At 36.1% G+C, this 21,571-nt stretch overlaps 1 protein-coding gene across 2 annotated transcripts; it reads left to right on the top strand.

The window, feature by feature from the left end:
- Positions 1-9,132: 9,132 nt before the first annotated feature.
- Positions 9,133-21,571, top strand: LOC136337720 (UDP-glucuronosyltransferase 2A2-like). Of its 2 annotated transcripts, none has more exons than XM_066279398.1 (6): positions 9,133-9,901; positions 13,811-13,959; positions 17,999-18,130; positions 19,709-19,796; positions 20,193-20,412; positions 20,844-21,571. In XM_066279398.1, exons 1-6 carry the CDS (start codon positions 9,178-9,180, stop codon positions 21,121-21,123), a joined length of 1,593 nt encoding a protein of 530 aa, XP_066135495.1. In that variant the 5' UTR covers positions 9,133-9,177; the 3' UTR covers positions 21,124-21,571. The 2 variants fall into 2 exon arrangements, with proteins under 2 accessions (XP_066135495.1, XP_066135496.1); XM_066279399.1 differs by having other exon boundaries at positions 9,195-9,333.

Genomic DNA, 21,571 nt, shown 5'->3' on the forward strand with positions numbered 1-21,571 from the left:
GCGACCTCGGGGTCTCGAACCTGGGTCCTCGGCATCCTAGTCCGATGCTCTATCCACTGCGCCACCGCCTGGTCAGGCAGCATTTGTAACTCTTGCCTTTGAGTACTTATGAGGACAATCTCGTTAGATGTTCCAACAGTAGTCTGCCATCATATTTCTGTCCCATAGCTCCTGATAATGCTCTTTCATTGTCTTCACATCTTAATGAAAGCATTCTCTCTGCTCATCACTAACTGCTCCAAGATTTTCAGGAAACTTATCAAGGTGACTGTTCAGGAAGTGAATCTTACCGGTCATGTTACATCCAATGGCGCAGAAAGCCAACAGCATCCTTTGAAACAGAAGTTCATATACATAGTTTTCTGCTTTTTTGTTTCCAAGGAAGTTCTTTGTGACTGCCAAAAAAGACTGCCATGCTACTTTCTCCTCCTTATTCATCTTCCTGGTAAATTCTTCGTCACGTATGATGGTTTGAATTTGAGGTCCATCGAATACACTTGCTTTTATCTTCTCAAAAGACAAGGCAGCAAAAGCAGAAATAGTATGTTGAAAGCATTCACTTTCTCTATTCAAAGCCTGAACAAACTGCTTTGTTATGCCAAGTTTGATTTTCTTCGGGGAAAAATGATCCTGTTTCGATTAACTACAGGTTCATTCACAATATTTTGCATCCCTACTTCCAGAGCTTCACGTTTTGGCCACTGCATCTGTGTCCAGTGCTTCTCCCGAGTTTAGCTGTCCCACAAACACAGAAAGTAACAATACTTCGTGAAACCTCTCTGTTGTCCTAGCAGAAAATTTAAAATTTTAAGATCCACATGAATGTTTCGGTTATGCTCCTCATACTTCAGAAGGTCAAAGACAATTTTTATGTCATTATAATCTTCTTGCAGATGAGTTGAATAACCAATTAAAATTGCTGCATAAACATTACCATTGTATGGGAGAACACATTTCAGACTCCGTTTAGAACTGTCAAGAAATCATCGCCATTCTGTTGAACTGTATGTGGTAACACCTAGCTGGCTGAGAAGACTACTGATATCATGACAGTAAACAAAGTGTCTTCAGAAAAAGAGTCCGCAAGAATTTGTTCACGCTTCCTGAAATGAGATACTTTAGCTGACCGGTGAAGTACATTCTTTTCTTGAAGTCTGGAGGGTAATAACTTAGCTGCTTTCTTTGATAGGCCCAAATCTCTTACTAAGTCATTCAATTCGGGTTGGCTAAACTGCTGAGGGGTTAATGACTGCTTGGCATCAGAAGAAGACCCTTCAGATTCTACAAACATTTCCTCATACATCTTATCAAAATACACTTAATCACCATGTTCACTCTCTTTGTCCTTAGAAGAAATAAAACCATTGAAAACTGGAACCAGGAGTGTCTCAGAGTGTGTGATAGGTCGTATTGCTGAAGGAATATTAGGATATGCGATCATATGCCGTTTTTTCTTGCCAATGCCCTTTGTATGGATCAGACAGAAATAACAGTCACTGTTGTGGTCCTTAGGTTCAAGCAAACCATGGGAATACCAAAAGGCATTCCTTTGTGTTTTCCCTTTGCCCAGTCATGAATAATTTCCTCACAATTATGACACACAATATAAGGAGCCCAATTCTTATCTTGACCGCCAAGGAAAACTTGAAAATAGGCAATATGTGGACGTGTCACAAATGATGAAATATTGTGCCTTTGACTTTGAAGTGTGTAATAGCCACATATATAACAGAAGGTGTCAGGACTATTCTTATATTTACGCCTACTCAAAGAAGCCATGATTCAATCTTAAAATAAAATAAGAGGGTGTTTTTATCAGATAATAATTTTTTACATTTAAATACAACTACAATGAGCAACTAAGGTGTCGCAAGGAAAAACTGATGATTGATGCTTCTCATCTCTCTCCGTTCCTGTCTGTCCCTGTCTATCCCCCTCTTTGACTCTCTCTCTGTCTCTGTAAAAAAATAAAATAAAAATAAAAAAATTTGTTTAAAAACAACTGCAATTATGTAAAATTGATGTTTGTAAAACATTAATTGCCTTGTGGTTATGTTCAATCCAAGAGTCATTGCCCTTAAACTCCAATATAAAAACTAATGCATGCCATTACCTGTAACAAAATAAAACTAAAATTGAATAAAAACTAGAGCATGAACCAAAGAAAGGATTTCAGATTTGGAATTAGTGATGCATAAATATATAGAAACAGTTCTAAAACCTCATGCAACAGAAAATGAAAAAAAAATTGTTCCTCAGTGTTATGATTGTTGCAAATATGGTGGGATTAATTTATTATTTTCAATTTAATTTGGGAAAAATGAGCTTTAAATTCATCAGTAGTTTGGAGTGATGATTAAATTTTTAGTTGACTTTCTTGTAGTGAAAATACACTACCATGTAACTGTTTTATTTTCTATTTTCTGTCTTATTCTATCTTACTTTGTCTTTCTTAATTTCTCTTTCTCTCTCAGATTTTCTCCTTCCCTCTTTTCTTTCTTCCTTTCTTCCTGCTTTCTTTCATTCCCTCCTTCTTTTTCTCTATTATTATTTAATGCCTTCTTTCTATTTACATCTATATGAAATCATTATTCTAGAGGACCTAAACTTATTTTTAATATCTTTAACAGTAAGTTAATGGTAAAATTTCTTCACTTTAACTTATATGCTCATTGGGTCCACTTAAACCTTCTTTGTTTTCTTTAGGAAGACCTACTGCATTATGTTTGACTTGAAAAAGGTATAAATTTGACTAATAAGAACATACTTGGATATTAAATTCTTCATTATCTATTTTTTATTCTGTTGGAAGATTGCACTGCAAACCCACCTAAATCTTATTTAAGGTTGGCCTATTACAGTGGAATGTTTATATCCCTTATGACATGACACCTGATAACTCCTTTAAAGAATACAACCTCAGAACAGTGAACATGTGGCTAAAAATTTTGGTTTGCAACTCCAAAACCATTCTCCATTCCTCAGATCTTCTAAGTGAAATTAGCTCATATGAACATAACATTGCTATGTTTATCTGAAGCATGACATGAATGAAGTGGCATTTTTAAATGCACCTGGAGCCTGACAAGGCAGTGGCACAGTGGATAGAGCATCAGACTGGGATGCAGAGGTTCCAGGTTCGAGACCCCGAGGTTGCCAGCTTGAGCACAGGCTCATCTGGTTTGAGCAAAGCTCACCAACTTGGACCCAAGTTCGCTGGCTCGAGCAAGGGGTAACTCAGTCTGCTGCAGCCCCACGTTCAAGGCACTAATGAGAAAGCAAGCAATGAACAAATAAGTTGTCACAACAAAAAACTAATGATTGATGTTCTCATCTCTCTCTATTCTTGTCTTTTTTTATCTATCCCTCTTTGACTCTCTCTCTGTAAAAAATAAAAATAAAAAAATATAAAAAATAAAATGCACATGAAGTTAAATGTGCAGATAATGGATTGTAGGCAGAGGGAGACTGCTTTAGTACTCCTGACAAGCATAGATCCAAACAAAAGTATTTACCATTATGGTAAAGAGAAAAAGATACTTTAATGAGACATTTTGGTGTAAATTCAAAGGTTTGGTAAGGAAAGAGAAGGAATTAAGGTAAACTACTGGGTTTCTATCTTGTGTATTTATTTGAATATTGATGATGGCTTTTTACTAAAATACAAAACAATTTGAAGGAACTATTTTAACTAATTGAATATATTGTGATGACATTGATTAGCAAATCTATAGAGGTTTCAAGAGTACAGCTAAAAAAAAAACACCATCTGCACCTGCCTTGTGCATTGTGCACCCTCCACCCCAAGCACAGTCTCTTTCTGTGCACATTTTCCCCTCCCTTGCCCTCCTCCACCTACCCCTCTCCCTTTCCCTCTGACCATCACCACACTGTTGTCTGTGTCTATGTATATATGTTTTTTGGCTAATCCATTCACTTTCTTCATTCAGTCGCCCCAACCTCTCCCCTCTGACAGCTGGCAGTCTGACCCATGTGTCTGTGTTTCTATTTATTAATCAGTTTATTTTGTTAAGTAAATTTCAAATATTGTTGTGGGTTTTTTTATGACTGATTTATTTCACTTAACATAATAATCTCCAGGTCCAGCCATGCTGTTGCAAAACGCAAAATTTCCTTCTTTTTTATGGCTGCATAGTATTCCATTGTTTAAACATACTATATTTTATCTACTCATCTACTCATGGGTACTTGGATTGCTTTTCAGGTCTTGGTTATTGTGAAAAATACTGGCTGTTGTAATGAACATAAGGGTGCAAATATTCTTTCAAATTAGAAACAATATTTTAAGATAAATATGTTCTTTCAGATTTATTCACTTCAAGGAATCTAAACAATATTTAGGTGGGAAATTTTAGAAATCATTTGGAGTATAGTCAATTATATTTTAATAACTATGCATGGTGTGGGATGAGTACTAGAATTATAGGGTGACCACTTTGTAAATTCTATAAATGTCTAATCCCTATGTTGAGAATATGAAACTAATATACTGTATGCCTACTGTAATGGCAGAATAGAAAAAATATTTTTAAAAAGAAGTAACTTGGATAATACAAGGTCTCAATCTCAGTAAACAGCAAATTAAATAAATTAAGGGTCAACAGCATAAAGAAAACCATGGAAATGAGTGGCCCAAACATTGGGTTAGTTCTTTACCAGCATGATGCTAGATTTTTTTGAAGTAATAAAGAAAATTGTATAACACATTTAAAGTAATTTGGGGTATTAGGGATTTAAAAGGAAAACAGTACTAAGAAGAAAAAGATGCGTGTGGGGTGTGTGTGTGTGTGGGTGGGTGTGTTAACAATACTGTATTAGCAATCAGTAAGAACCCAGCAGAGAGACCACTTTCACTTGGGTCATAGGACTATGAGCAAAATCCCTTCTAAGAATGTTGCAAGATACTTAGTGTTTCCAGGAGAGCTCTTGATTTCTGTTTACGGTAACATGTATACTGATGTTTGAAATTTCATTCAAGATTCTAAACATCCTTTCTTTCCAATCAAGTTATAGCTACAATCTAATCTCTGTTGAGAGATGTTAGTATAGGAGATAATGCATCAATATTTATTAGACATATACAATGAGTTTTTTCTAGGATGTCTAGATAATCTCCCAATATGTTATTATCATCTTTATTCTTTATTCTAATTTTTCACACATATACAGACACAAACCACACAGTGAACCACATTTCTTCAGATATCTGACCTAAGTGATGCAAGATGGAAAAAAAATTGCTTTTTTTTTGGTTGTAAAATCAAAGTATCACTTTATTAAACAAGTTCTTTTACACAATATGAACATTAATATAATTACAATTGTAAAAAAATTTTAACAAGGATAGACTGATTTTTCAGATTTCCAAATAGAGTCAAATGTACATTTACACATAATTATCTTTTCATGAAGCCAAAAAAGGAATAGTATAAAAATGAGTGTTTTGATAGCCCCTTTATTTTTGCTGATCAACAGTTTATTAGAAAAACAGCTGCAGATTTGTTATCTAAGGTCTGAGACAGTAGAAGTGTCAAAGAATTCATGAATTCACTTGTAAACAACTTTATGCCTGAACATCAGCCAGTTCTGGAGGCAGTGGAGTTTTAAAATGGTTGCTCTCAAGGTGCTGCTTGAAGGGCTCAGGGTCTGGCTTTGTGTCCTACGGAGAGTGCAGGTATATATGAAGGTAGTTTGACAGGAGGCACATATGGAGGGGAGAGGAGGGGAGGGGAGAGGAGAGGAGGGAAGGGGAGGGGAGGAGAGGGGAGGGGAGGGGAAGAAAAGGGAGGGGAGGGGAAGGAGAGAAGAACAGGAAGGGAAGGGGAAGGGTGGGGGAGAGAAGGGGAAGGGTGGGGAGGAGAAGGGGAAGGGGAGGGGAAGGGAAAGGGGAAAGGAAAAGGGAAGGGAAAGCGGAAGAGAAAGGGGAAGGAAAAGGGAAAGAAAGGGAAAGAGAAAGGAAGGGAATGGAAGGGAAAGGATGGTTGCTTCTCCTGTGTGCCCTTACCGGGAAATGAACCCGGGACATCCACAAGCCTGGAGGACGCTCTAACACTGAGCCCACGGGCCAGGGCCCCAGCTAACATTTTTGACACTTTTGCGCTGAGATTGAATCTTCTCCTGCCCTCGAGTCACAGCCAGTCAGACCCGACAGTCTTGGGTCGGAGAGACTGAGCAGCTCAAAGGGACCAGGGAAGTGGACGGAGGGCGAGGAAAAGGAGCGCCCCAGCCCGTCTGGGCTCCTCCTCCTCCCCCGGAGGGTAAAGGGAGACCTGGGAGCTCCGCCCCGCCTCGCGCCGGCCCACCTGTGTCCTGGAGGGCCACTATGCCTCGTGACCACGCTTGCCGCGGGGCTCTCCCAGTCGCTGGGCTGCTCCTCCAAAAAGTTGTTCTCTTCCCCAAAAGTTCACCTATTAATAAAAAGTTCATGCAGTGTGAGTACCCATCATGAATTACAGTTCTTCCAGAAAACTTGGATATAGTAGGAGGTACAAACCGTTTATTGAGTGTGCTAATGTAAAAAGGATCACATTAACGTTTATTATTTTTAAGTTCTATTTATTTTTTTTTATTTTTTTTTTTTATTTTTTTTTTTTTATTTTTTTTCATTTTTCTGAAGCTGGAAACAGGGAGAGACAGTCAGACAGACTCCCGCATGCGCCCGACCGGGATCCACCCGGCACGCCCACCAGAGGCAACGCTCTGCCCACCAGGGGGCGATGCTCTGCCCATCCTGGCCGTCGCCATGTTGCGACCAGAGCCACTCTAGCGCCTGGGGCAGAGGCCACAGAGCCATCCCCAGCGCCCGGGCCATCTTTGCTCCAATGGAGCCTTGGCTGCGGGAGGGGAAGAGAGAGACAGAGAGGAAAGCGCGGCGGAGGGGTGGAGAAGCAAATGTGCGCTTCTCCTGTGTGCCCTGGCCGGGAATCGAACCCGGGTCCTCTGCACGCTAGGCCGACGCTCTACCGCTGAGCCAACCGGCCAGGGCAAGTTCTATTTATTGATGTTAAAAAGAGAAAGAGAGGGGAAAGAAAAAGCGAGAAAACCATTGCTTTGTTGTTCCACTTATTTATGAATTCATTAGTTGATTCTTGTATGTGCCCTAAGGGGGAGACCCCCAACGTGGCATATTGGGCTGACGCTCTAAACTAGCGGAGCTATCCCGTCCAAGGCTGATGTTTATTTTTGTGTATTATTAATGTGAAAGGGTAGGTGGATGAGTAGACAGACAAATGATTCCCCACTTCAGATCTTGAAACATGATCATCTGCTTAAATCTGAATATCCAAGAGCTGTATAAACATTCCTGTATAACTGTCTTACTAAATCAGTCTCTTCAGGAAAGAAAAAATCTGATAGATCAAATTGATTCTTAAACCTGCTGTTAATCTTGCATATAATATTTTATCTAATGATATTATCAGCCTTTTGAGCTTTTAGGCAGAAATCATATTTCTTTACAATCGTATATATTATCTTCTTCAGTCTCGGATCTAATCACAAATTTCAACTGCATTCCTCACATTTATTATTTTCTGTCCATGTTTCAGGTTGTTATGATGTCATGTTTAAGTTATTAATACACAGTTTTAATCACTTTTCCTTCTTTTGAACTTTTGCTTTTGTATGTCATTCCATGTTTAGCAGTCAGAATACTTTGCTAAAGGAAAATTTTGATCTTCTGATTGCCTTTCCTTAAAATTTGAGTAAATAGGCCCTGGCCGGTTGTCTCAGTGGTAGAGCGTCGGCCTGGCGTGCGGAAGTCCTGGGTTCGATTGCCGGCCAGGGCACACAGGAGAGGTGCCTATCTGCTTCTCCACCCCTCCCCCTCTCCTTCCTCTCTGTCTCTCTCTTCCCCTCCCTCAGCCAAGGCTCCATTGGAGCAAAAGATGGCCCGCACACTGGGGATGGCTCCTTGGCCTCTGCCCCAGGCGCTAGAGTGGCTCTGGTCTTGACAGAGCAACGCCCCAGATGGGCAGAGCATTGCCCCCTGGTGGGCGTGCCGGGTGGATCCCAGTTGGGCGCATGCAGGAGTCTGTCTGACTGCCTCCCAGTTTCCAGCTTCAGAAAAATACAAAAAAAAAAATTTTTAAGTAAATAAATTTTGTCTAAAAATTAATATCAAAATCAATCAAGACTATCTATTTTCTCCTATTTCAATCTAACTTTCTTCTATAACCTTCTGCACTGCCCACAACTTTCTGTGATCTGTGCCCACTGGAATGCTTTCCGTACACCCATGAATTTTTCTCACTCCTCTATTCATTGTGAAATCTGCCTTCTGCCACCCTCTGCCTGCACAGTACCAGCACTTTCATCCCACAGTATATGTCATCTATCTTACCGAAGTTGTTTCCAATTATTCCCCAGAGGACTGTGTTTTTTGGGGTTTTTTTTTTTGGAATTCTGAACACCCTGTACTATTCATAAGATTCTTATCAAAAATATTTCCCACAGGTATCTAAGTGTATATAAGAAATTATTTGCTATTTCACATAGAAAAAAATATGTATGTTTTCACCCAAACCACTTAGAATATTCAAACAATGATTGAACTGGATTTGGTGTTTTGTGCCTATATGTATTTCTGTGTGTGAAATGTTAACATAAGAAGGGTTCTTGTTTATTTTCCTTATTGCCAATCTAGAGAACAAATGTATCTATATTTTGAGGATCTGACAACAATTATGTCTAATGTTAATTCACTCACACCAGATATTGATTTTAGTGAGAGAGAGGAGGAAGGGGAATAGAGAAGAAAGAGAGAGAGAGAGAGAGAGAGTCAGGAACAATGAGTGAGAGTCAGGAACAATGAGTGAGAGTCAGGAACAATGAGCTGTTTCTGTGTGTGCCCTGACCAGTGATCGAAACTGCAACTTTGATGCAAGTCCCACACTCTTCACAGAGTTAACTGGCAAGGGTGGGAATGTATCTCTATTTAATGCATTTTCTTTTTAAGTTCTAGTAGTTGGAATAATATATCCCAATATTTTTTAGTTTCTATTTTAGTCTCTCAATAAACATTAACCATGCATGTAACATATAATTTTTTCTAAGTTAATTTTTAACTTCTAATATGTCTTAATTGCCACTTGATCTCTGCACTTGGCAGAAACACCCTAAAGCCTCTGTAGGGAAGTGTGTGGTGGAGCTGCTGTCATGCTGTCTGAGAAGTGGGCTCTGGTGATTCTGCTGCTGCAGCTCTGTAATGCTGGCTGTGGATACTGTGGGAAGGTTCTGGTGTGGCCCTGTGACATGAGCCATTGGCTTAATATGAAGACCATTCTGGAAGATCTCACAGAAAAAGGACATGAGGTAACAGTATTGACTTTTCTGCACACTAAGCTCATTGACCACAGAAAACCTTCCTCTCTGAACTTTGAGATACTGTACCCACCAAATAACAAAGAAATTGTGGAAGAGTCACATGAAAAATTTCTGGACCTAATTTTTAATGACTTGCCAAACTTAACACCATGGCAATCAACAGTGAAAATAAAAGATTTATTTATTGAAATGACTAAAGGTTTAAAAGTCTTGTGTGAGAGTGCAGTCCACAATCAGACGGTCATGAAGAAGCTCCAGGAAGCCAAATATGATGTCATGCTTATAGACCCTGTGATGCCCTGTGGAGAGTTGGTGGCTGAATTGTTGGCAGTCCCTTTTGTGCTCTCATTAAGAGCTTCTATAGGAGGCATGAAGGAAAAACACTGTGGAAAACTTCCAGCTCCACCTTCCTATGTACCTGTTCAGATGGTGGGACTAACAGACCGAATGACCTTCCTGGAAAGAGTAAAAAATGCAATGCTTTCAGTTTTCTTTGACATCTGGATGCGGGATTATGATACTGACTTTTGGGACCAGTTTTATAGTGAGGCATTAGGTAAGAGACTCTGCTTTTCATTTTAAACTTGTTATCAAAATAAGTTTAGGAATATAAGTGAATAAAATCAAAGTAAATGAAAGCAATACATTTTAAAATATGTGTCTTTTTAAAATTCTACCACTGACAGTAATCAACTAACTGGTCATCAAAAACTAAAAGGGAATAGGAGGAGGAAATCTCTTGCCAGCCCTAGCCAGATGGCTTAATCATTCTGGTGTGCTGAGATCACAGGTTTGGTCCCTGGTCAGGCATGTAGCAGAAGCATTCAATTAAGCACAACTAAATGGAACAACTAAATGGAACAAAGAGTTGATGCTTCTCTTTCTGTGTGTCTCTGTCTTTCTCTTTCTCCCCACTACCTCAAATCAAGGAGTAGTCAACCTTTTTATACCTACTGCCCGCTTTTGTATCTCTTTTACTAGTAAAATTTTCTAACCACCCACTGGTTTTACAGTAATGGTGATTTATAAAGTAGGGAAGTACTTTTATAAAATTTATAAAGCAGAGTTACAGCAAGTTAAAGCATATAATAATAATTACTTACCAAGTACTTTATGTTGGATTTTTGCTAAGTTGGCAGAATAAATCTTTATAAAACAACTTACTATAGTTAAATCTATCTTTTCATTTATACTTTTGTTGCTCCACTACTGCCCACCATGAAAGCTGGAACGTCCACTAGTGGGTGGTAGGGACTAGGTTGATTACCACTGCTTAAGTTAATGGAAAAGCTGGAAGAAAGAAAGAGAGAGAGGAAGAAAGGAAGGGAGGAAGAAAGAAAAGAAGAGAGAGGAAGGGAAGGAGAAAGGGAAGGAGTGGGAGGAAGGGAGGGAAAGAAAGAGGAAGAAAGAAAAAATAAACAGAGAGAGAAAGAAAAGAAGAAAGAACGAAAGTAAAAGAAGAAAGAAAAAGAAGGAAAGAAAGAAAGAAAGAAAGAAAGAAAGAAAGAAAGAAAGAAAGAAAGAAAGAAGAGGGAAAAAGTATCTTGCCATGGTTATTCCATCTTTATAGTCATCAAACAATTTCTCTAAGATAACTTGATACTTGTTAGGTTCCTTCAAAAATATATAATACAAAACACACAAAATGTTAATCTTTTAATAGATGAAATGTTTGTCATATTTGGATATTACAAATAAATCCAATACATTGAGTTTCCATATTAAAGAAGGTTAAAGCTATTATTGGTAAAGCAAGGATAATGTTTACTCAAAGAGTAAGATAATCTATTTGCCTGACACCGGTGATAGACTAAAATATTATTTTTTATTGTATTGAATTTACCTAAATCCACGCCAAAAATTTTTGATAGTGGTAATTACCCTCAATCATATACTGCTTTACCAGAACAGGCGTCCACCAATCTTATACCTCTCCTAACCTTTCAATGAAACTTCGGAGTTTTATTTGGACTTGTCCATCACAGCTGGTGAAAAAAGTTCCTAGAATGCTTTCTATTTCTTAGAGTAGTGCTACACAAAAATCTTATGAATAATAAGAAAACTCTAAAAGACTTTGCATCTTGAGCAGTCAATAAAAAAGAATTTTTTAACTTTACTGACATACACCTGTTCGACCTACTTTTAAATCCTTACGTTTCTATTTAAAAATGTTTTGCTTTGCAATTTTGTATACTCACCTGTGATCAGAATTAGTCAACTCAGACATGCTTCTACTTCAACTATCTTTGAGAAACACAGACAAGAACTACCAAACAAAGGATCAAATTTGACTTTAAACATATTACATAATTTAATTAACTGAATATCAAATTGTTTCACAGAACTCACCTCAAAGATACCAACTTCAAATCCTTTGATGTAGACATAAATTGAACTTAAATGTATCGATCTGCTATAATTAACTTATAAATAATTATGCAGGCCTGGAAACATACTACATGCTAGACTATATAGATTTAAATTAAAAAATACAAGAATCTTGGCTCAAATCAACCCTCAGTCATAATGAAAACTATACTATGTCAATGCTATATTTTGGTATAATAAGATTATGAGTAACGGTGTTTGAAAAGCTTCAACGTGAGAAAAAGAAGACAGAAGCATAATCTAAAGAGAGGAAAACTAAAGAGCATCTTCTATTAAGAAACAGTTGTACCAGCCATGCACTCAGGCAACCCCTAAGAAGTCTTTAAAATTAAAAACCATTCCATTTTACTCACTGAGTAGCTTAACATAACAAATTCATCTGATAATTATATAAAAATGATAGCTAAAATTTAACTCATTGATTATATATATATATACACATATACACATATATTTTGATTACAACTCAAATTTATGTAAATTATATATCTAAAAGAGAAAGTAGTTTTCAATTTTCTAAAGAGAAAAAGGGAAGATGTTTTTTATTTTACTCTTTATGTCTGTAATTCCTCATATGTAACATTTCTTTTTTCTTTTTTTTTTATTCAATGAGAGGAGTGGAAGCAAAGAGACACTCCTGCATGCACCCTGACTGGGTTCCACAGGGCAAGCCCACTGTGGGGTAATGCTCTGCCCACCTGGGGCATTTCTCTGTAGCTGAGCTCTTCATAGCGCCTGGGTGGAGACCATGGAGTCATCCTCAGCACCTGGGGCCAACTCACTCTAATTGAGCCATGGCTGCAGGATGGACAAAGAGAGAGAGAGAGAGAGAGAGAGAGAAGCAAGAAAGAAAGGGATAGAAAATCAGTTGAGCACTTCTCCTGTGTGCCCTAACCAGGAATCGAACCCGGGACATCTACAGGATGAGGCAATGCTATACCACTGCTTCACCTAGTCAGGGCCATATGTAACATTTCAAATACAATTTATGAAATTATTTATGGCATATTTTATACTTAAATTCACTTTCATTCTTTATCATTTTATCTCCTCTATACTCATTATTGTGAATCATTACTTTAAATCTGTAATTTTCCTAATTGCTTCAAGATGTGTCTTTCTAAAATGTAGCTAAGGTCATATAAACTGAATGATCTGGGAAGAAAAAAGAGTAAGTGGAATAAGAGAATGACTAATAAAATTATCACCTTGTGTTTGTAATCAAAACAGGATTGAGTCCCCCCAAAAGTAGATATCTAGAGGGCAAAAACACATTAATTCAGAAGCTAAGAGATGGAGTTCTAATCTATTCTCTGACATTTTAAATTGAGTGTCATCAGGCAAAGTTTCTTTATTATCAAATTATAACCATTGGACTATAAAATCTTGGATATTATTTCAAATATTAAAAAGTGATGACTCTAAAATGAGGATTTGTTACCTAGGTGTATGTCCTTATCAGTTTTGATTAGATCACTTATTAAGTTATAAAATGTCTAATCACATGGTGTACACTTGAAACTAATATAATATTGTACATCAACTGTAATGGAGAAATTGAAAATGAGTTAAAATATTTATTAGAATCCTAAAATGAAAAGTATTCTTATCTCAGTTTTTTTCCCTTTCTCTCAGTTATAACACATTTTCAATTAATCATTCTCTGCATAAAAACCTAAAATTAACAACTTAAATGTGCTGCCTTAAAAACATCAGTAAGGCAGCAGTTGTGTGTGATAGTCATAGTATGTACTTATGTATACATACATACATAGTACATAGTATATACATAAATACATAGTATGTACACATCCTAAAAAGAGGGTCATGATGAGTATGAATTATTCAGGGGGTTCTTACTTTCTTTTCTCTTTACTTCTTTTTCTGTTTCTTTCTTTTATTTTACATTATTGTATTAATGCCCCTTTCATTTCACATCTAAAAACCATATTATTCTAGAAGACCTAAACTTATTTTTTCCTTGGTAACTAATCATCAAGTTAGTGGTGCAATTTTCCCGTTTAATTTACAATCTAATTCCCTCCACCCAACTTTTTATTTTTTTTAATTTTTCCAGGAAGACCTACTACATTATGTGAGACTCTGGGGAAAGCTGAAATGTGGTTAATTCGAACATACTGGGATTTCGAATTTCCTCGTCCATATCTACCTAATTTCGAATTTGTTGGAGGATTGCACTGTAAACCTAGCAAACCTTTACCTAAGGTAAGACTATAACATTGAAGATTTTGTGTACATTATGATACCTACTTTCCCTTAAAAGATTACAGTCTTAATAATAGAGATATGATGCTGAACATCTTTCGATGGCCAACTCCATTTCCATTTTTCATGTCAGAGAGGCTCTTGTGAGTTATATATAGGTATTTTAGGCATTATATTGAGAAATTTGGCTGAAAAAATGGCAAGATTGAAGCACATCTTAAAATATGGATAATTGATGAGAGTGACAGGAAACTGTAGCCATTCAAATCACTAAGGAGACTGCTGTAGTTTTTCTCACAAGCATGATATAGTTATGAACAAGAATTTATGTCATGATGGTAGAGAGATCAGCATGCTTTTATGAGACACTGGGATATGTTCCACACTTTTTAATAGGTGAGAGGAATTAAATGCAGAAAGAAGAGAAGAAAATAAAGTGAACTCCTTTATCTCCATTTTGAATGTTTATTTGATATGATGGTTATTGCTGAAATAGGAAAAGTGAGAAAAAATTTATTTGACAATAATACAATGAGTCCTGCATTGTTGCTATTCACTTAAAGGAACAAGAAAATTTTCATGTAGAATTTTCTACAAGTTATTTGGGTAATATGAAGTCTCAGCCTAAGGAAACAGCAAAGAAAAGACTGGATGTTATCAGCATAAAGTAGAGTTCATGAAAATGAGAAACCAATCTTGGCTTGATTCTGATGACAGGTTTCTTTTGGAATAGAAAGATAATTATACTCCACATTCTTAATTTTTTAAAGAAAAAAATGTGGTAGGTCAGAGACATTGGAAGGAAACAGTATTGAGAAACAAAAGAGTAATAGATAAGCATTACGTGGGTATATTGTGTTGAACTATCAATAATATTTCAAATAGAATTCTCGATTTTTATATTGTCATAAAATACTGATGCATGTTGATGAATGTATGATTCAGTAGCATTTAGTGCATTCACACTACTGTGCAGTCATCATTTCAATCCAATTCCAAAAGGTTTTTGTTCTTTACCCCAGAGGAAAACCCCTGTACCCATTAAGCAGTCAGTGCTCAGCAACTTTTTTTTAGTCTTATTAAAATTGGAGGGCTTCTAACTAATATGTTGAAACAAATACAAAATAAAATTGAATGGAAACTGTAATTGAAAAACAAAAGGAAAACAAATAGAAGGGCTTCTTTTCAAGAGGCTGGTGCCCATGGACATGACTGGTTTATAAGCCTAAGGGCTTGTCTTTAATTGGGTTGTAAAATGAAAGGTTTCACAATTAAAGAGCCCTAAAAAGACAGAGGTAGAAATGAAATGAGTCTTTGGTTGACAGAAAAGGGCACAGTTTAGGAGAGGTCTTACAAGGAAGAATTGGCTGAAGCTGCCAGGCTGTGAAACAACAGAAAAGGGGATTATTGGGCATGAAAGAATATTGTGAAATTATTGAGGAGGAAAGGAAGAGAAAGGACACCAAAAAGGTGCCCAACGGGCTTGAGCTTCCAGGTTTAGAGGAGCAAATGATTCATTGTGATGAATTGGGCTTCCTCTTGGCCACTGAGTACTTTTGAGGTTTCCTGATTTACAGAAGGGGTTAGTTCCTTCTCAAAGAAACCCTTGACTCTCTCTCTCTAAAAGAGCAATCCTCCTCACTATATATAAAATCTTGTGAGAGTGCATTTTTGGAGACAACTCTTATTTCCTGCAGGGAATAGTACCACTTTTATTATTCAGACTATTCTAGCCTCCTTCGTTTTTATGCTGCCAACAGGAGTTTGAAGTTCACCAAAAATAAACTTTTCTACTATGAACAGAATTGCAAGGATTGACCTCTTTGTTCAAGATTGAGGATCAGTTGAGCTAATATCTCCTGTTTGTAAAGGATGTAAAAAAAAAAAAAGAAAGAACCAAGAAAGAGATCTTCCTGAGACAGTTTCAGCTGCCATGGTAGCACAGAGTTTAACATTATCTACTTAAAAAGCATGTATGAATTATGTGTGTGTGTGCAAGGCACTGGATTAGAAGATGCATATGATAACCGCTGACCTTTATATATTGTGTTCTATGTACCAGGCACCATTTTAAGCACCTCACTTATATAAACTCATTGAAGCAAACAGTCCCGTGATTATTTAGATGAAAATGAGATTGCTTCAGGGTGGAGGTTGTGAAGTTTGTCCTGTATCCAGGCTTTATCCACCATCCCAAACATCAAGAAAAATTCAACCTTTCTACTTCACTCTTTCCATGTGCACAGAGAAGTTGTGGTGATACAGCAGATAAATGGAGGGACACACATGTGTCTATGTCTCCATGCATACAGCCTGTCTCACAAGTACCTTCACCCTCCAGATACCTCTCCAATCTTCCCATGGTCCATGGATTTGAAGCAAGCAAACACTCTGTCCCACCTATAGACACTTTTCTCAGTAATCAGAGAAGTAATAATATTTTATTAGATACTCAGAGTAAATATATGTGCTTTAAGCATCAGGCTAAACTGTTTAAAGGTGGAAAACCCTATTACAACTCAGAAGGCTGATGTTTTCATGTATTCAGTGGGGAGGTTCTCCTTGGCCCAGCCTGGATGGTGATCATTCATCCTAGGTTTAAGGAACAAAGGATTCCACCAATGGAATTGTACTCTTTTTTTAAAAAAATAATTTGTGAAATGTCTAAATTAATAAAATTTTATTTTATATTCTTTCACAATTTCTTTCAGTTTAACAAATCCATAAGTTAAGGAAAAGTCTTTATTTTGCCCTCAGTGGAGAATACAATATAATCCCTGTGTTTCTCCTCCACACTGTATTTATATATATAATGATCTCTTTAAACTACCATCCATCTGAAACTATGCCTCACTTTTTTCAACATTGTTTTTAAAATAATGCTCTCTTTAAAATAAACTGTAAAAATATCATAAAAATGAGAGGCCTTCCAGTTAAGAACATTCACACATGTATGTATGTGTGTATGCATGTCTTTATTCATACATACATACATACATTTACATATAAACTATTTTAAACTCCATGTGTTAGGGAAGGTGAGTCAAAATAATAACAATTTCTGTGATGTCAAGTATGTTCTCCTAATATTAGTGAAGCTGACATAATCTCTTTTCTGGCATTTAAAAGCTTTTAAATGGGAAACATGGTGATTGCAGAGCTGCCACAAAAGTTTTCACAGAGAATGCATGGTGCATGTCTAGAGGATGGCATTCTTATAGAATATGATCTGACTTGGCCCAAACCCAGTGTTTCCTATGTACAATTCTAAATGGTGAGGTAGTTTAATTTACAGCAGTAACTATGTGTCAACTGTGTGCTAAAGCTCAAATTAAGAACATGCAGCTAGTGTCCACTAAGGGGGGAGTTTTATATACCAGAAAAAGAAGCAATCACTGTCTCCTAAAGGTATTTTATGATTCTAAAGCCATTTAAATATGTTATCTTCTTTTTCAATACATTACTATGTACCACAATTCTAACAAATATCTTCTTAGCCTTATTAATAAAGGAAGACCTAAACATGAGATAATTACCATTGATACTATATCTAAAAACCAGGCAGATCACCACAGTATTGAGATATTAGATGTAAACTGTCAGATGCCTAATTCAGATCCATTTGGGGACTTTTGCCTGAGGAATATTTTTATGAGTTTTCAAATTACTCACTTTTTAATAAAATAAACCTAATTCTTTTGTATAATGGTTTGGTTTCATGCTATTCACCATAAATGATTATGTATTTAAGCCATAGACTTTATTTATTTATTTATTTATTTATTTATATTAATTTATTGGGGTGAAATTTATTAATAAAATTATATAAGTTTCAAGCCCACAATTTCATAATAAATCATCTGTATATTGTAACACATACTTCCTCCTAAAGAGACTAGATAATTCTAGGTTTCAAAAATAAAATATAGTCTCATGCCTCTGAAATTCCCTTGGATCTTTATTTTAGAAGTATAGCTGAACTTTACTTTATAACCTATGATGCTGTATCTCTGTAATACAAAACACTTTTTCTCTACAGGAAATAGAAGAATTTGTCCAGAAATCAGGCAAAGATGGCATTGTGGTGTTTTCTCTGGGTACATTCATTGAAAATCTCACAGAAGAAAAGACCAATCTTATTGCCTCAGCTCTTGCCCAGATTCCACAGAAGGTTGGTATAACCTTAAATCTCACTGGGCAACTTACTTACCAAATGGGACAGAATGTGAATAATGGTGTCTTTCCAATTGAAAGTTGAATCTCATTTTACACTTAAAATATCAGGTACTAGTATTAAGTAAAATTTTGTAAAAGTTTGCAGTAGTGACTTTAGGCATATTTGAGCCTTGCCTGATGAGCTTTGTGGTTACTATAAAAACCCATCTTTTTGAATTTTTTTTCAGTGTAATAAAGATAAAAGCATTAAGCACATTGATTATGAAATCTTAAGGCCTGTTATCACTATCTTCAAAATAGTTCTGAAGTGTGTTCACTCCAGAACTAGGAAAGAAGAGAATTAAAATTACTAAAATGGAAATGAATCACGCACAAGAATATCCTCAATGTCTTTGTATTATAACTTGATTCATCATAATTGAGTATAGAAGTAAATTCATTTAGTCCTTTTAATGAGTTTTCTAAAATTAAAAGGTCATAAAAATTTTAACATTTTAATCTAGCAATTTGCATGTCCTAACTTATAATATTCAATTAGTTTTAGTGTTATCACCATCATGTTAGATTTCTGCTTATTATATATTGCTATTTTTAAAATATCTAAAAGTGCTTTTTATTTGTGTATTTTGTTAAATTCCATAAAATTATATTTAAAAATCTATATGATGGCAAATGTAATAATTGCAAAAAAAAAACCCAAAAAGAATATTTCACTGAACTTTGGTATATAAGCAAAAGCACTATTTTATTTTTACTAAAAGAAAGAAGAAAAGGAAAGAAAGAAAGAAAGAAAGAAAGAAAGAAAGAAAGAAAAAAAGAAAGAAAGAAAGAAAGAAGAAAGGAAGGAAGGAAGGAAGGAAGGAAGGAAGGAAGGAAGGAAGGAAGGAAGAAAGAAAGAAAGAAAGAAAGAAAGAAAGAAAGAAAGAAAGAAAGAAAGAAAGAAGGAGGAAAGAAAGAAAGGGAAAGAAAGCAAGGAAGAAATAGGAAGGAAGGAAGGAAGGAAGGAAGGAAGGAAGGAAGGAAGGAAGGAAGGAAGGAAGGAAGGAAGGAAGGAAGAAAGAAAGGAAGGAAGGAAGAAACTTGGGAGAGAAAAATAAGAGATAGAAATAAAGGATGGAAATATAACCACTCATCAAAAAAGTAAGTAGATAAATCTAAAACAAGAATATTTATAAGAAACACTGATTTGAAGATAAAGCTAGAAATACCCATGACATAAATTTATACAGAAGTCATTTGGCCATAAAAAATTTAACTCCCAAACTCTGATTCATTGAGCTAGTATGGCATTATTTTCTAATTCTTCACTTACAGTCTCACTCCTGGAAGTTCTTAAGTAAAAACAGAAAAAATGATAATAGTATACTTGATAGGTGACTACCACATACTCTTTCAAAAAGGTCATTATAAACAGTCCCACTATTTCTTTCAGTTTTTACCAACAACACCCCTCTACTCCCTACCAACTATCACTTGAAGTAGAGTAGATGCATGATTTATATATAACTCAACAATTTTACAATGTTATGATCCTGTGATTTTACTTGTGAAATATGTGCACTGTCTTCCACAGGTTTTATGGAGATACAAAGGAAAGAAACCAGCCACATTAGGAGACAATACTCGGCTCTATGATTGGATACCCCAGAATGACCTTCTTGGTAAGACTGGAGAAGAAAAGCTGTCTAGTGGTTGATGTACAAGTTGATTAAAAGTTGATTAATTCTTTAACAGCTAATTTTAACATAAAATCTAATATCAACAAATAGTTAACAATTATAAATGTTTCTCATTTCATCTCCAATTTTAAAAGTTATAATTAAAAATTTGACTATTAATTTTATAAAGTCATACTTGCTATGATTCACATTAGAGTTTCAGGCAACGCAGAGGGAACTAATACCTCCTTTTCCTGAAATAGCAATTTTCTGTGGTAGTGTTCCCGCAGAAAATACTGCTTTCTTCAGTAACATCTTATAGATTTTCCTCCCTGTCTCAAAATTTCTCATGTGTTATAATAAAATTTTTACCCTCTTCTCATTCTATCATTAAACTAGGTCATCCAAAAACCAAAGCTTTTATCACTCATGGTGGAATAAATGGGATCTATGAAGCTATTTACCATGGAGTCCCTATGGTGGGAGTTCCCCTGTTTGGTGATCAGCCTGATAACATTGCTCACATGAAGGCCAAAGGAGTGGCTGTGGAGGTGAATTTACACACAATGACAAGTGCAGATTTGCTCAGTGCCCTGAGAACAGTCATTAATGATCCTTCGTAAGTACTACTGCTTTCTAAAGGAGTGCCCTTGATTGTGTTATGCATCATACAAGAAAATGTTAGAGATCATGCTTACAGACCTTTTAATGTATCTTTTCCCATAATCTTGAGCCATTTACCATTTAGTCTTGGTAATCTTGAGAAAGTACAGATCATATGTCACATTTCCAGCTTGAAAAAGTTAGCCTTCAGTTAACAACTGTTTTATTCTGATTATTTTCTCTGTCTGAATTTAACCACATTCTGATAAGAATGTATTTCTTTTTCAATCTCCCTACTGCCCAAGTTAAAATTTTATGACAAGAACAGAGTACAGGTAGCAACAACTCTGTAGACCTTAATTTTTATAACATGTATCATGTAACTAACACACACAAAATTTCATTAATTTCTTTCACTGTTTGTTGTTTTTCTTATTTGCCTTCCAGTTATAAAGAAAACATGATGAGGTTATCAAGGATTCACCATGATCAACCTGTAAAGCCTTTGGATCGAGCCGTCTTCTGGATCGAGTTTGTCATGCGTCACAAAGGAGCCAAACACCTGCGGCCAGCTGTCCACAACCTCACCTGGGTCCAGTACTACTCTCTGGATGTGATTGGGTTCCTGCTGGCATGTGTGGCATCTGCTATTTTCTTGTCCATAAAATGCTGTTTACTTTCTTGTCAAAAATTTGGTAAAACAAAAAAGAAGAAAAAGAGAGCATAGATCTTTCCAAGTTTTCAAAAGTTTGTGTAGAAGATTTTGTTTATTCCTGCACCTCCTTTCTGTTTTAAAATTTTCCATTTCTCTTTTTTAACTTAAAAACAGCTTGGAATTCCACAAAACCATTAACTGGTGAGCATGTCCCATTCTTCTTTTTCCTAGTCCCAGGTACACTTATCCTCTTCCTCTTTATCCATTTTCTGACACAGAGACATTAATAATTAAAAGTGCCATCCCACTTATAGGAATATATCCCAAGGATACCATATCACTGACTGAAAAAAAGAAATGCACCCCCATGTTTATGGCAGCACTGTTCACAATAGCGAAGATCTGGAAACAGCCCAAGTGTCAGTCAGTGGACGAGTGGATTAAAAAACTGTGGTACATATACACAATGGAATACTATGGGGTTATGAAAAAGAAAGAAATATTATCTTTTGCAACAATA

Source organism: Saccopteryx bilineata, chromosome 5 (assembly GCF_036850765.1).
Source record: "Saccopteryx bilineata isolate mSacBil1 chromosome 5, mSacBil1_pri_phased_curated, whole genome shotgun sequence".
NCBI lineage: Eukaryota > Metazoa > Chordata > Mammalia > Chiroptera > Emballonuridae > Saccopteryx > Saccopteryx bilineata.

What these genes read in the sequence shown, in the direction of transcription:
- LOC136337720 (XM_066279398.1), top strand. Translation starts at nt 9,178, where the DNA reads ATGCTGTCTGAGAAGTGGGCTCTGGTGATTCTGCTGCTGCAGCTCTGT. An exon ending in GTTTTATAGTGAGGCATTAG is followed by an intron (nt 9,902 to 13,810) that starts GTAAGAGACTCT and finishes TAATTTTTCCAG; the next exon opens with GAAGACCTACTACATTATGT. An exon ending in ACAGTCATTAATGATCCTTC is followed by an intron (nt 20,413 to 20,843) that starts GTAAGTACTACT and finishes TTTGCCTTCCAG; the next exon opens with TTATAAAGAAAACATGATGA.